Source organism: Melopsittacus undulatus, unplaced genomic scaffold (genome assembly GCF_012275295.1).
Source record: "Melopsittacus undulatus isolate bMelUnd1 unplaced genomic scaffold, bMelUnd1.mat.Z mat_scaffold_186_arrow_ctg1, whole genome shotgun sequence".
NCBI classification, from domain to species: Eukaryota; Metazoa; Chordata; class Aves; order Psittaciformes; family Psittaculidae; genus Melopsittacus; species Melopsittacus undulatus.
In genome coordinates, this window is record NW_022994143.1 from 93,853 (window position 1) to 106,312 (window position 12,460).

A 12,460-nucleotide genomic window follows, 5' to 3' on the forward strand; every position below is an offset into this window, starting at 1 on the left:
TTTTTATCAATTTAAGGACATTTGAGGATATTATTTGAAAGCTTTTTTTTTTCCAGAGTCTGACAGGGGTATAAACATTTACAGGCTCTCCCATTTGAGAGATGGGTTTCAGTGATAAATGCAGGAGCTGTTTGGAAGCAGACGTATTAGGCTGCCTTTATGGCAATGAGGTTGCCTGTGCTTCAGTAGAGATGGTAAAAAGCAAGTCAGAGCCAGGCACACATGGGGTTTCTATTTTAGCTCTTTTTGGTGTTTCTTTTCATCAGGTGTGGTATGCAGCCAGCATGCTAGTCTCATGAATACAAGTTTTTTGAAACTCTGCTGGGATACAGCTGGGTTTGTTGAGTTAATCTGGCTGGAAAACAGGAGAAGGGAGAAGCTGATGCTCTGAAATCCATAAAAAGCTGAGGCAGACATGGCATTTAGCTCTCATCAGATGTAAGGGCAGGTTGCTACATAAAGGTATGTATGTGAGACGTTCTGTCTGAGGAAGTCAAGAATAGCTGGCCATGTTCTTTTCTACCCTGGTCTATTGCAATGCAGTCTTCAAATTAGGGCTACAAAAGGAAAGCCATCTGCATAGAAGTTTTGGCTGACAGAAGAACTTAATGAAAATTCAATCTGGACTGGGGAGGACAGGAACTATGCATAGGAACACAATTTTTAAGTTTATAACAACATTTATTATTTTATAAATTACCAATTAGGAGCAATTTACAAGCATCAGCAATTCAATTTGCTTTCTTACATATTCCCCAAAGACCTACGTAAAAAGAAAAACAATCCTTTAATAAAAATAAGCATTACAAAGTTTTAAGGATGCCCTAAGCTTTTAAAAGGTTGAAAATTCAAAATTAAGACCCTAAAGTAAAATACTAAGATCTTCATTAATTATAGAAAATCACAGGAAGAACATCCAGCAAACTTCTACTTTTGCTCATAATCTCATTAGTCTTAACTCTAACTGTATTATCCAAAGCAGGCTTTCTCTGACCTAGGCCTGGGGAAATTATTCCCAAAGAGGGCAGGATTCTTCTCTGCAGGGAAGAGTTACATGTTGAAAGGGGGCATGGGGAGGTTGTGGGGATGTGTATGCATTTATGAGCATGTGGAGGTGAATGTCCCCTGAATGAGGAAATCTAACTTACAGTTGGTGAGATTTACACCAGAGTTCAGGGGATCTTCAGCCAGAGGAAACAGTTATCCTAAGTCCTGCTTACCATAGTCAGAGCAAGTTCTTATTCCCTTGGTTTGGCCCTAGTTCTAGAAAAGAGAAAAAGGGAAAAGGGTTGCAATACTTACTGTGAATGTGTGGAAATCCCTTGAAGAGATTATACAGAAGTATGACAGGTAGAACACCTCTGTTCTTACTGGAGAACTTTCAGCAAAGATTGAATTCTGATGAAGCAAAACAAAGACGTAGCAAAAGAGGTTGGTAGATACAAGGCAGGACTATGAAGTAGTAAATGGAGAGGGGAAAGGCCACAAAAGCAAGATGATGAGATTAAAAGCTGAGAGGAAGAACTAGTTGTGTGACTGGGGAAATGGGACTGAGGACATGGGAGAGGGCTTAGGGGATACAAGACAAATAAGAGTCATATTGCACAGTGATAGGGCAAGCAAAGAGAAGTGAGATATAGAAGAGAGCATATAGGCTTCTCTTTTATTACTTCCATAAAGTTGGAGTGAAAAGATTGTCAAAGCAAAAGGATACCTATTTCAAAGACAAACCTAACTTAATGTTAGGGGCAGGAAGCAGGTGGCCATTTATGCGTAATTTTTCCTTTCCAAACCTAGCAATAAGAGTGTTTTCCGTTAAAACACAAACAACGCTTTGGATGACTTCCCATGGCTTGTAGTACATACACAGTCTCTTCTTAAATAAGGAGACTGTGTATGTACCAAGCATCAGCCACTGTCCTGACACAATTTTAAATTTGCCTGAAACCCTCTTACAATGGTTAATTGTTAACTTGGATCTTGCTACACTCCTCCTATGACAAGGTTCACATTTCTAATGGCAAAAGTAAAGACAGGAAGATATTAACATGGTGTCAATGATGCAGTTGAATTTTACTTTTAGTTTAAAGGTTACGGTTTATTCTACCTAACAGGCTGCTTCTAGTCAAAGTAAAACAAGAATGCTCCCTCTACTCTTCAGGGGGATTGTTAAAAAAAATCATTATCTTAACACATTCTAGCTCCCCATGCATCCTTTCTCAGTGCTTGCTTGTGATGAGAATCGTTTGTTGTGTTTTGCAGGTCCAGCTTCTGAACCTTCATCTTCTTCCTGCTCTCTCCTTCGCTCTGATTTCTCTGCCATTCTCTTATGAGGCTTGCTTTTTTTCAAATGCAAGCTTTCTCTTTCTCTTCTCTCCTTCACACCTTCAGGTTGCTAAAAGACAGGGAAAAAATACCAGGGAATTACAAGCAATTTCAACATGAACAAAATAAAAATCATTATTTTATTTCACCACTAATGTATAATGAAATATTTCAGTCACCCACCTCAGCAAAATCATCTTTAACATGATGGGTTCAAATTCAAGCTCCCAGCAAGTTACCCCTAAACTCAGGAAGAGGTAACATGCTCTTGGTTATGCTCTACGTTTGGTAGGAGGGTCACCTGAGCAGAGGACTTGAAGGGGAGAACGGACAAGAAGGAAAAAAGGAAGAGCTTTGAGATTTCAGCCCAGAACCATTGTTTCTGTCCTTTAACACAATCCATCTTTATGTGCCTGAAGGCTATACAGTGCTAGCTGCAAAGATCTCATTGTAAACAAGTGCTGAAGGTCATGAAGTGTCCTCCAAGCCAGGTTTGTAAGAAAAAAGCAATCTGGAGGGAAGGAGATAAAATGGGATTAACTTTCCCCAGCTTTTCCCTTACCAGTGAGGTCATGGTGAATGAATTGCACCTACAGATCCTTGAAAGCAAAAAAATGCTCCCTTTGGAGATAAAAGCTTAAGACCACTCCCAAATTTCCTTTCAGATCTCTTAACACCTATTGCTCAGTTCTTCAAGATTCTTAAGTCCTTCACATCTTCCAGATGTCAATGATGACTGAGGGAGTTACAATAATTTGGTCTACTTAAAAGGTAAATTAAAATACTGTCCAGCACACCTCACTGCAGATTACAGAAGGATACCAGAATCCATGTTTTGAACTGGAACTGAAGATGTATTTACACTCACTGTATCTATTGTACAGTTATTACACACTCATAGACTTTCTAGCCATAGGCACTTATAATAAATGATAAATTATAAGCTAGGCAACCACTGGTGAGGGTTGGCATATGAGGCAATGTGAGTTCCAAATGAAATAAATTCTGAGTAGTTCCTAAAGGGGAAAAATAAGATTAGAGAATGAACTTCAGATCTTAACAATGGCATAACAGAGTTGTCATCACCATAATTCTGCATATTCTTAGAGGACTGGTCATGCAATGACTGTAATTGTGGGACTGATCATGTAATGATGCTGCTTATTGAAGAGAGGTTTTTATTCTCTCTTATTGCTGAACAAAAGATCTGTGAAGAAAGCTGAAAATTGCTCTCCTGTGCAAACTATCAGCGTCAACAAGCTGAAAATAAATATTTCCTTTTGTTGTTATTTGGTGCTAATGTCAAGTGTTATTCAAGTACAGCTTTTTCAATAGGGTGACTGAATTTGATAGTGTTCTTCTGAAACATGAAAGTAATTTAGGTTTAATACTCTTCATTCCATTGTATGATACACCGGATATATCATAGTACTAAAAATGTGTTAAAGTGTCATAGACAAAAGGCTCTTATTGGCTACTTCATCAACACAAACCATGTAGAATATGACTTTCTCAAGACAGAATGATGGAGAGAAGGATGAAATGTGGGAAGAATGCCCTGATGGCTGCATGCTCTTACATGTTCATATGTGTGTTCATATATAAATATGTTCAACTACTTATAGCAATGGCTGCTGCTGCAGCTGTATGGTGACACCAATGAAAGCAAATGGATGGAGTCCTAAAGGGTAAAAGAGAAGCCTCTCAAACATCACTTACAGATAACACTGTATTTGGTTAAACCAGGTAGGCAGTAGTGAGAAAGAGAGCTAGGTCTTTGGCAAAAGTGAAGAAAAACTGGGTTTATATTGTCACGTTTTAGGGACATAGCTGTAGAAACCCCTGAAAATATTGCCACAGCCAATGTGGGGGTCACTTTTTTAAGAGAAAACTTTTTTAGTTAGTTTAGATGATAACACCACATCAGGAATTCTCATGCAAATGACACTACCACTTTAAACATGTTTGCTCTACTGTAATTTGAGAAATTATAATTCAAGTTTATCACTGCTCTTCCTCCAAGAAAGCCATAGGAATTACACCAGGGATAAAGGTGTCCCACTTGTTATTTAGTTGTTTTTTTTTTTTAGTTCTGAAATGATCTTAAGTTGGTTGTTACCTACCAAAGAAACTGAGCGTTTGCTTTTGAGATGCAACTGTTTTTCAAAGGACTCTGCAAATCCCTGGATGGAGTTTGATCTTGTCTCTGGGCATGAGTTATCTCCTGAAGGTGTTCTGCTTGCCTTCATGTGGCAGTGGCATTTGACGTCCTGGTCATCTTGAAATTCCTTGGAGCCCTTGAGATGGCCTGAAGATGAACCTTTGGTAGAAGCATGAAATCGTGTTGTGTGGAGGGAGGAAAGCCTGGCCTGAAAAACAAGAGGTCTGTTTTGATTATTGAATAATAAAACAGAGCACACAGGGCAGATTCTTTTTGCCACCAAGTAATCTTCAAACAATGGTGCAGAATGAAGGAGCTTTCCTAGACTTCTGTATCTTTCCTTTTTAAAGAGAATCCCACTGCCAAGATCTTGTTTTCCAGAGGCAGCAGCAGAGTTTCCTTTTATTCCTGTTTTTGAGTATCTAAGTTTTGGCATCCAAATGAACACTTCAAAAGTAAAATGTGCTGGGTTCTTTTAGTGCCCACTGACACTGAAAGAAACCAGGACCCTTCATGATCTCAGAAACTCAGGTCTTACATCTGGCAGCAGGTTCTAGGCAGGACTCTCAGAAACCAAAGATCCAGTGTTTTGTTGCCAAATTAGCCTGATTCAGGGTCTGACCCGTAGATGCTCTGGTTCTTATCAAATGCTTGAGTTCATTTGAGTGTGAAAGTGACCATTTCTAGCCCAGTTGTGTCAAATCAAATTTTCAGCATGGCCTATAGGCAGACAAGATGCTTTATTGTGCAGGTCTGAATGTTCTGATGGTTTCTTGGGCACATTTGTCCTGAACTGGTGAGGGAGCACCTTCAGAGCACTGAGGGATACATCCCAACCACAGAAATAGTAGAAAAGAGACTTCCTGTGATTACACTTGTAGGGCTAAAGTGAGGAAGGAGTAGATAGTTGTTTAGTTTCCATGTGGTTCAATTTTCCTTGTCCTGACATGCAGATAAAAACTATTGATCTGCATCAGCTATGTTTAATTGAATGTCTGTAAAGGAGATTAAACTGCTACGGAACTGCTGTGTCCTGTGGAGTCATGTATTGGGAGGTTTAGAAATAGACCTGTAGAAGAAGTGCATGAGAAGGCCACCACATAGTGCCAGGCATGCTCCAAACCCTACCAGCTTTTGATGCTTTTTTGGGTGAGTAGTTGACCACTGATAAGATGCAGGTACTGAAAATTGTGGGACAGAGGTGGGAGGTATCAAAACTGAGGCCCCCACAGGTGTCAGGTTAGGGAACTCCAGGCAATTAGCTGCTGCATACACGTTTGAAGGCATATATGTTTTGTATAAGCCTGGTGCTAAGTTGCCAGCTACTGAGTAACCCTGAGAAGCTCTGCTGGCTTCAAGGGCCTGTGATTGTTTATAACAACTAAAGGTCTGTCCCATAGATCCTGAAATGCTTTCTAAGAAAACCCAGGAGAAAACCTGACACTCGCAGCAGGGTATTAGGGGAAGCTTGTTTGGGATTGGGTGTTTTTTTGTTTTATTTTTTAACAAACAACAGTGTAAAAGTAAACCATCTTGATATAGGGGCCACATGAATCTACAAACCTTGGACTGCAAAGGACCTGAAACATCTCCTGTACACACTTCCATTTACTCTGGTCCAGCTGCTATTATAAGTTTACCAGCATAACAGGGACCTATGCAGCCTTTCTTTGGATAGTAAGGCTGCGCATTCATATGCCTGTGACTACATCACATTAGACAGGCTTGATGAGAGGTGCTAGAAATAGTAAATCTTACACCTGACAGAAACACTGAATACCAAAGGGTTTTCAGATCATACAGTACAGGTTCAATTTCTTTTCCAGATATAAGCTTACTTCAGTAACTAGTATTATGGACTGCGTCCAAGAGTACCAGTAATGATTTCTGCCATACTATTTTTACTTTGGTTTCAAAGCAATCAATACAGCTGTAATTTCTGTAAGGTCATATTGTATTGTTATTTTAAAAAGCATCTAAGCAATTGCATTGTGCTTGAGGGGCAGCAGGACACATGCCATGTCAAGTTCAACAAGCTAAATGTCTTCTGTGTCATTTTAGTGCCATCAACAAATACTGTTTCCTGGAAATAAAAATTGTTTCTCCCTAAAAATCACTGCTATTTGTTCCTAGAGTGTTTGAGGAAAGAAAAGATAAAACCAGGAGGACAACTGAAATGGGGGATGGTATTTTGTCAATTCTGTTTTTGCAGTATTTGTGTTTTATTTTACTAAGACGTTGCTTTTTAATATCCCTTCACAGATAGACTTATAGTTAAGCTCTTAACAAAAAGACTGCAGTTCACATACTGACATGGAAGCAATGGTCCAGAAAAGACACAGGTCTTCCTCTGATCTGCCTTAGTGGACTAAGGGTAAAGCTACACATACAGATCTATGCAGTCACATTACTGTGGTTGTGCTTCCTCTCACAGTGCCTTTGCTTGATACATGCCACAATAGCTAGGACAGCATGCTTGTGCATGTCAGCATGTTGCTGTCTTATGGATACAGCCCTACAGAGGACTAGGGCCTTAACACAGCTGCTCAAGCATGAGCATTGCATAGCTTATAACTAGCACAGTACAGTAATCTTACTCAAGACTGTGTGGAGAGCTGAGTCATAAAATGAAACTCAGGGATGAAGCAGGTCTGGCAGTGACTTTACATAAAATCCATCTGGGTTTCTTCCTGTTCCTTGGATTTAATACATGCATTTGATATGTGTATTTGGTGCCAAATTAATTGCCTAGTAACATTGTAAATAGGAGCTGCTAAAGACTGCTTTAATCTATGCTTCCCATCTCAGCAGCTGCTGGAAACAGAGATTACCTCTGTGTCTGCACATTCTGGTGTCCACCCACTGCTGCTGTCCACCCTTGCCAAAAGTCTCCAAACCCCAGTGTCTGTTCCTGGTCTTGCCTTAGCAGCTGCCCTGTGCCTATATCTGGTGCCTCTTTGCAAACCCCCTTGGTTTCTGGCACCTAGGGTCAGACCTTGACTAGTTCTTAAACTGGAGAAGTGGGGAGGAGGTGAAACAAGAAAAAAAGCATAGGAAGGAAGAACGGTGACTGCTCCTTTATATCAAAATCAGTAATTTTTGCCGGTGGTCATGTGCTAGTTTTGGCAGCGATAGAGTTAATTTTCTTCATACTAACTAATATGGGGCTGTGTTTTGGATTTATGCTGGAAACAGTGTTGATCACACAGCAGTGTTTTAGTTACTGCTGAGCAGTGCTTGCACAGAGTGAAGGCCTTTACTGCCTCTCACCCCACCAGTGAGTATCTGGGGGTGCACAAGAAGTTGTGAGGGGACACAGCTGGGACAGCTGACCCCAAATGACCACAGGGGTATTCCAGACCATATGGTGTCATGCTGAGCATGTAAAGCTGGGGGAAGAAGAAAGACTGGGGGGACCTTGAGAGTGATGGTGCTTGTCTTCCCAAGTCACCATTATGTGTGATGGAGCCCTGCTTTCCTGGAGCTGAACCTTCCTGCTGTTCCTTCCCATGGCTGAACACCAGCCTGCCATGGGAAATGGTGAATGGATTCCTGTTTTGCATACAGCTTTTGCTTTACCTTTTAAACTGTCTTTATCTCAACCCATAAGTTTTCTCACTTTTACTTTTCCAGTTCTTTCCCCCATCCCACCCAGGCTGTGTGGTGCCCAGTTGCTGGATGGGGTTAAACAATGTCAACTGGGAAAGCCAGAAATACCAACTGTATTCTCAGTCACTCTCTTTAATACCCTCTTTTTCTGCTTGAGCCTTTGTGTAAAGGCCAGTCATGCTGGGTGTATCTACTTCCACAACAGCTAATCTTTTGCTAAGTGCCCATCTAAACCACACAAAAGGTATATAAACAAAATACTTCATTAAATTGATGTCAATATAATTTCCTATTCTCGTTCCCAGTTTCTATTGGAGGCAAGATAATTGCTCCTGTCTTTTGGTCTTGATTTGAGGACTTGCACAGCTGTCAGTAAAGAAAATTAATCTTCACTGTGTCTGCACCAGTGTTTATTGGTAGCTGAATTTTACACAATGACCTCAGTACTTTTGGATATTTTGGAATATCTGACATACAGGTGCTGTCCCACAGCTTCCTTTCTTTCCAATAAGCTTATAGCTAAGCATATATTCCTAAAAAATGTTTTGGCCTAGGCTCCAGCTGATCTGTAATTATGATATGGTGATAAAAGTTCTGTCTGACTTCGGTTTAAAACATATGCTTAAATCAAACTTCAACAGCAGTCAGTTGTTCTGTTCCCTCTTTCAACTGTCTCTTATTAGTTTTTCTCCTGTGAGCAGCAATATCTACTTGAAGGTGAATACATTTATAGGGCTGTAAAGCTCTTATCAGTTCTCCTTTGCCTCCTACCTTTTCCACACAACAAATTGTCCGGGATTTAAGAAACTTGTCCTGAACCAAAATGATGGAGGATAACTAAAATGGTGGAAGCAAAGTCATAGCTGGAGACTTCAAAAAGGGTGTCACAGTTTAATGCTGCATGCACAGTGTCCTAAAGTTTGCCAGAGGAACAAGCTAACTAAAGGAGATGGAAACACATGACTTAGTTCTCCCCAGGCAGTTTTTCTCATTCAGTGTTGGCCCACAGCAACATGTACAACTCTGACCCTTTTCAGGGAAGTGGAGTTGAAAGTTTTAGCCTGTCTTGCCAGTGACCCAGTGAAGGATAAATATAATTTTGTGTTCCTTCTGTAAAATGAGAATGACAACAGCAAAAGGATTTTCCAAAGCTCATCTTAGTAATGTTTGTGAGTTATACTGGGATATTGGGCAAAAATAATTAAAAGTATTGTTAATTTGGGAGTTATTCTACAAAGCTTTATCCATATTATGGGGAGGTCTATCATAATAAGATGCCACAGAAGTTTAACATTGTGTTTGAGGTGAGAGCAGTGGCTTGAATGTCTTTCTACAGCACAGGAAAAGCTATAAAGACCAACATACCAGTCTGAGGCTGAAAGTGATTTCCAGCATTATGCAAAACCGCCTTTTATGCTATACTGCTAGCATTTTGCTATGTAATACCAAAGCACTCCTGGTGCAGATGCAGTTCATGTGGGCAGGACTGCACTGTTGCTGATGCACCATATACCAGCCCTGGATAGGAGTCAAAATGTGCTGGCAGTGCTGCTTTGGCAGTACCATTGTATCTGCACAAGGAACTGCCAACAGCTCTGTCAGTCAGAACCTGCTGAGTTGATTTTCATCCAGACAGCACTTATTTACAATGTTGAGACAGAAAGGGTATAATGTGATCTGCTGTGGATATACTGACTTACGGAAGAGATTCATTCTTACCTCAGTTATTATTCCTCATGATTAATAGCACTGTTCTGATAAAATGCAGAAAATATTTAACTAACACTACTGTGTTTTGAATCTTACAGTAGTTATAATTTGTAATAGCTTTGTAAAAAAATACACATCCAGGTGCAATAGCAATAGCAAGTTTTTGCTCTTAACAAGGAGATGCTCTTTCTGAATGTATTTCTAAGGAATTACTAGTGCCTAATTGTCTAACTTCTACATTTGGTTTAAGACAACATGTTTTAGTGCTCTTTACTACCAACTAGTCAGAGATTTCCAATTTAAAAAATTCATGTCAAACTTTATCATAAAATCCCTAAAGAATGTTTCCCTTCTCATTCCTCCGGTCAGTTTCTGGCACTGAGAAAATAAGTAGCTGAAATTTATATCTCATGTATAATACTACTGGAACAACACAAGTTTGTGTGGAGCATTAATGTAAAGGTAAGACATAATCAAGTGTACAGGATAACTTTAGCTTGTTGAACAATTTTTCTGTCAGCTAACTTAATCCAGGTCTAGGTATGGATTCAGGGATGCAGTTATAGCAAAGTATTTGAATAGCTATTAGCTAAGTATATAAACAGCTTTTGAACAAACAGAAGAAAAGAACATGCTTCAAACGAAATATATGTGTACACATGCAAACACACACATACAAATATATACAAAGATGTGTTCAGAAGCTTGCCAAATGGAAAATGATTTGCAGTACATTCTTACACTTCAGTCTGTATTGGGAACTAAGGAAATCATGTATGTGTCAATCTCTGAAGGACAAATTTAAAATACAGTAAAATTAAATAAAAAAGAAACACTAATAAACCTGTTTTCAGGCATTCAGATGGAACCTATCAGCAAAGCTTTAGCTCAGAGTCTGTATTGCAGTTTGTGACCAAGGTGAAATACAACTGTAAATAACAAATGTGGCTGATCAGTCCAAAACTAATGAATGAAGATTACCTCTCCAGACTGCCTATGAATTCAAAGAGTGGGAAGATGGCTTTGGTCTGTTTGGTTTCTCTTAGCCAGATTTTTTTTAAATAAAAAATCTCACAGCTTAGAACATGGCAGATCCAGTGGAGGAGTGATTGCAAGATGAAAATACAGCATGGGAGAAAAAAGAAGTTTGGAAAAGTTTAACTGTTTTTCCCTAGTACAATAACATTTGCTTTGTTGCAGCCATAACAGCTTAAGTATATAAGTGAACAATTGTTTGAAATGAAACATAGTATGTTTGATAAGCCAACAGATGTAGTTGGAAAAAAAAAGAGTTTGGACAATCTAAATATTTTTTTAGAGCTGAAATAAAAGCAATAGTCTTCAATAAAGAGCAGCCTGTGAACAGCTGTTTTTAGTTTAACTTCATTTTGATAATCAGTTAGGTAGTTGTGAGTTGCCTTAAAAACCTGCTTGTGCTTGTGAACTCTGCCCCTTTCCCAGATATTTTGGTTGTTTAAGAATAAAGAATGTGCTCCTACCTTAGAATTGTCCTTCACAGTATAATAAGCTTTCTTATGTGTTGTATCCTTATTTCCTGAGTCAGATGTTTAAAAAGAGAAAGGACCACCTTCTCTGGTTTAAATTACACCTGCAAACAGCTAAATCCAGGAGTAAAGCATACAACTTCCTGGGGGCAGCTTAGTTGCAGAATTAGGTTCAAGATTTAAGAACACATATGGGGTTATACAGCTTTATAAATGAGAACAGACTCATTAAAGACAACATTCATGTGTTCCAGTTGCCAAAATGCTTTTACCTCTGCCGTGCCATGCTGAGCAGACAGAACAAGACTGGGATACATAGTTAGGCAGTTATTACACCCTTCTCACATTTCTGGTTCTGTCATCACTTATCTTGGAGTTTGCCAGTTTTCTTGTATTCCAAAGGTGCTGAAGGCCTGACCCTGGCAGGCAGCTAAGTTCAAAATGCAACTAGCTGCCACCAGCAGGAACTGAACTTACTTGGCAAGGTGTATCATACTCATTCTCATGACTCTCTAGAGCCAGGCTCCAGGGGATGGCACTTATATCTATACATAAGCCACACACACACAGAGAAAACTGCTCACACTCTTACCGGAAGGGAGGCTCTTCTTTCACTAAAGAGTCGAGTCTGATGTTTCTTGTGGCCTCTACCCTCTTTGTCATTATCATCGATCAAGTTGTGGCCCCAGAAGCTGCTCATCCATTTTGCAAAGGAAATATCATCATCCTCTTCATATTCCATGTACAGGTGTTCCAAACTTGGTGGGGATTCTCCCAACCTGTCTGGGAAAAGCAAGGTCAAATGCTGCCACCAAGCCAATAACCTCACACTGTTATGTCAAAAAGAAGAAATAGAGATGCAATTGCAACCAGTTTTTCTGCACACCATCCCGCAAAAGCCCAACCCACTGCAGCCCTTGGCACTGTTTAAACACATTAAGTCAATCTTTTCTCATCTCTTTTCAATGAGGTTTCTTTTAACATTTCCATTACAGTGATGTCCAATTTGACACTGCCACAGGGGGCTGGTGGGAAGGGAAATGTTTGTCTGCTCTCTGTGTGTTGTTGTTGAGTGCTGTCAATACCAATGGATAATTGCCTGCAGTTACATGCCTGGGAGGTGTGTACATGAACCCAAAGTTGGCTTGTG

General features: G+C 39.7%; 1 protein-coding gene across 1 annotated transcript; it reads right to left on the reverse strand.

Moving 5' to 3' along the window:
- Positions 1-2,197: 2,197 nt before the first annotated feature.
- LOC117438375 (leukemia NUP98 fusion partner 1-like) lies at positions 2,198-12,052 on the reverse strand. The gene is made up of 3 exons (XM_034073919.1): positions 11,903-12,052; positions 4,449-4,694; positions 2,198-2,395 (listed from the first exon to the last, which is right to left on the reverse strand). The coding sequence occupies exons 1-3, from the start codon at positions 12,050-12,052 to the stop codon at positions 2,198-2,200; spliced, it is 594 nt and encodes a 197-aa protein (XP_033929810.1).
- Between the last annotated feature and the right edge of the window lie 408 nt (positions 12,053-12,460).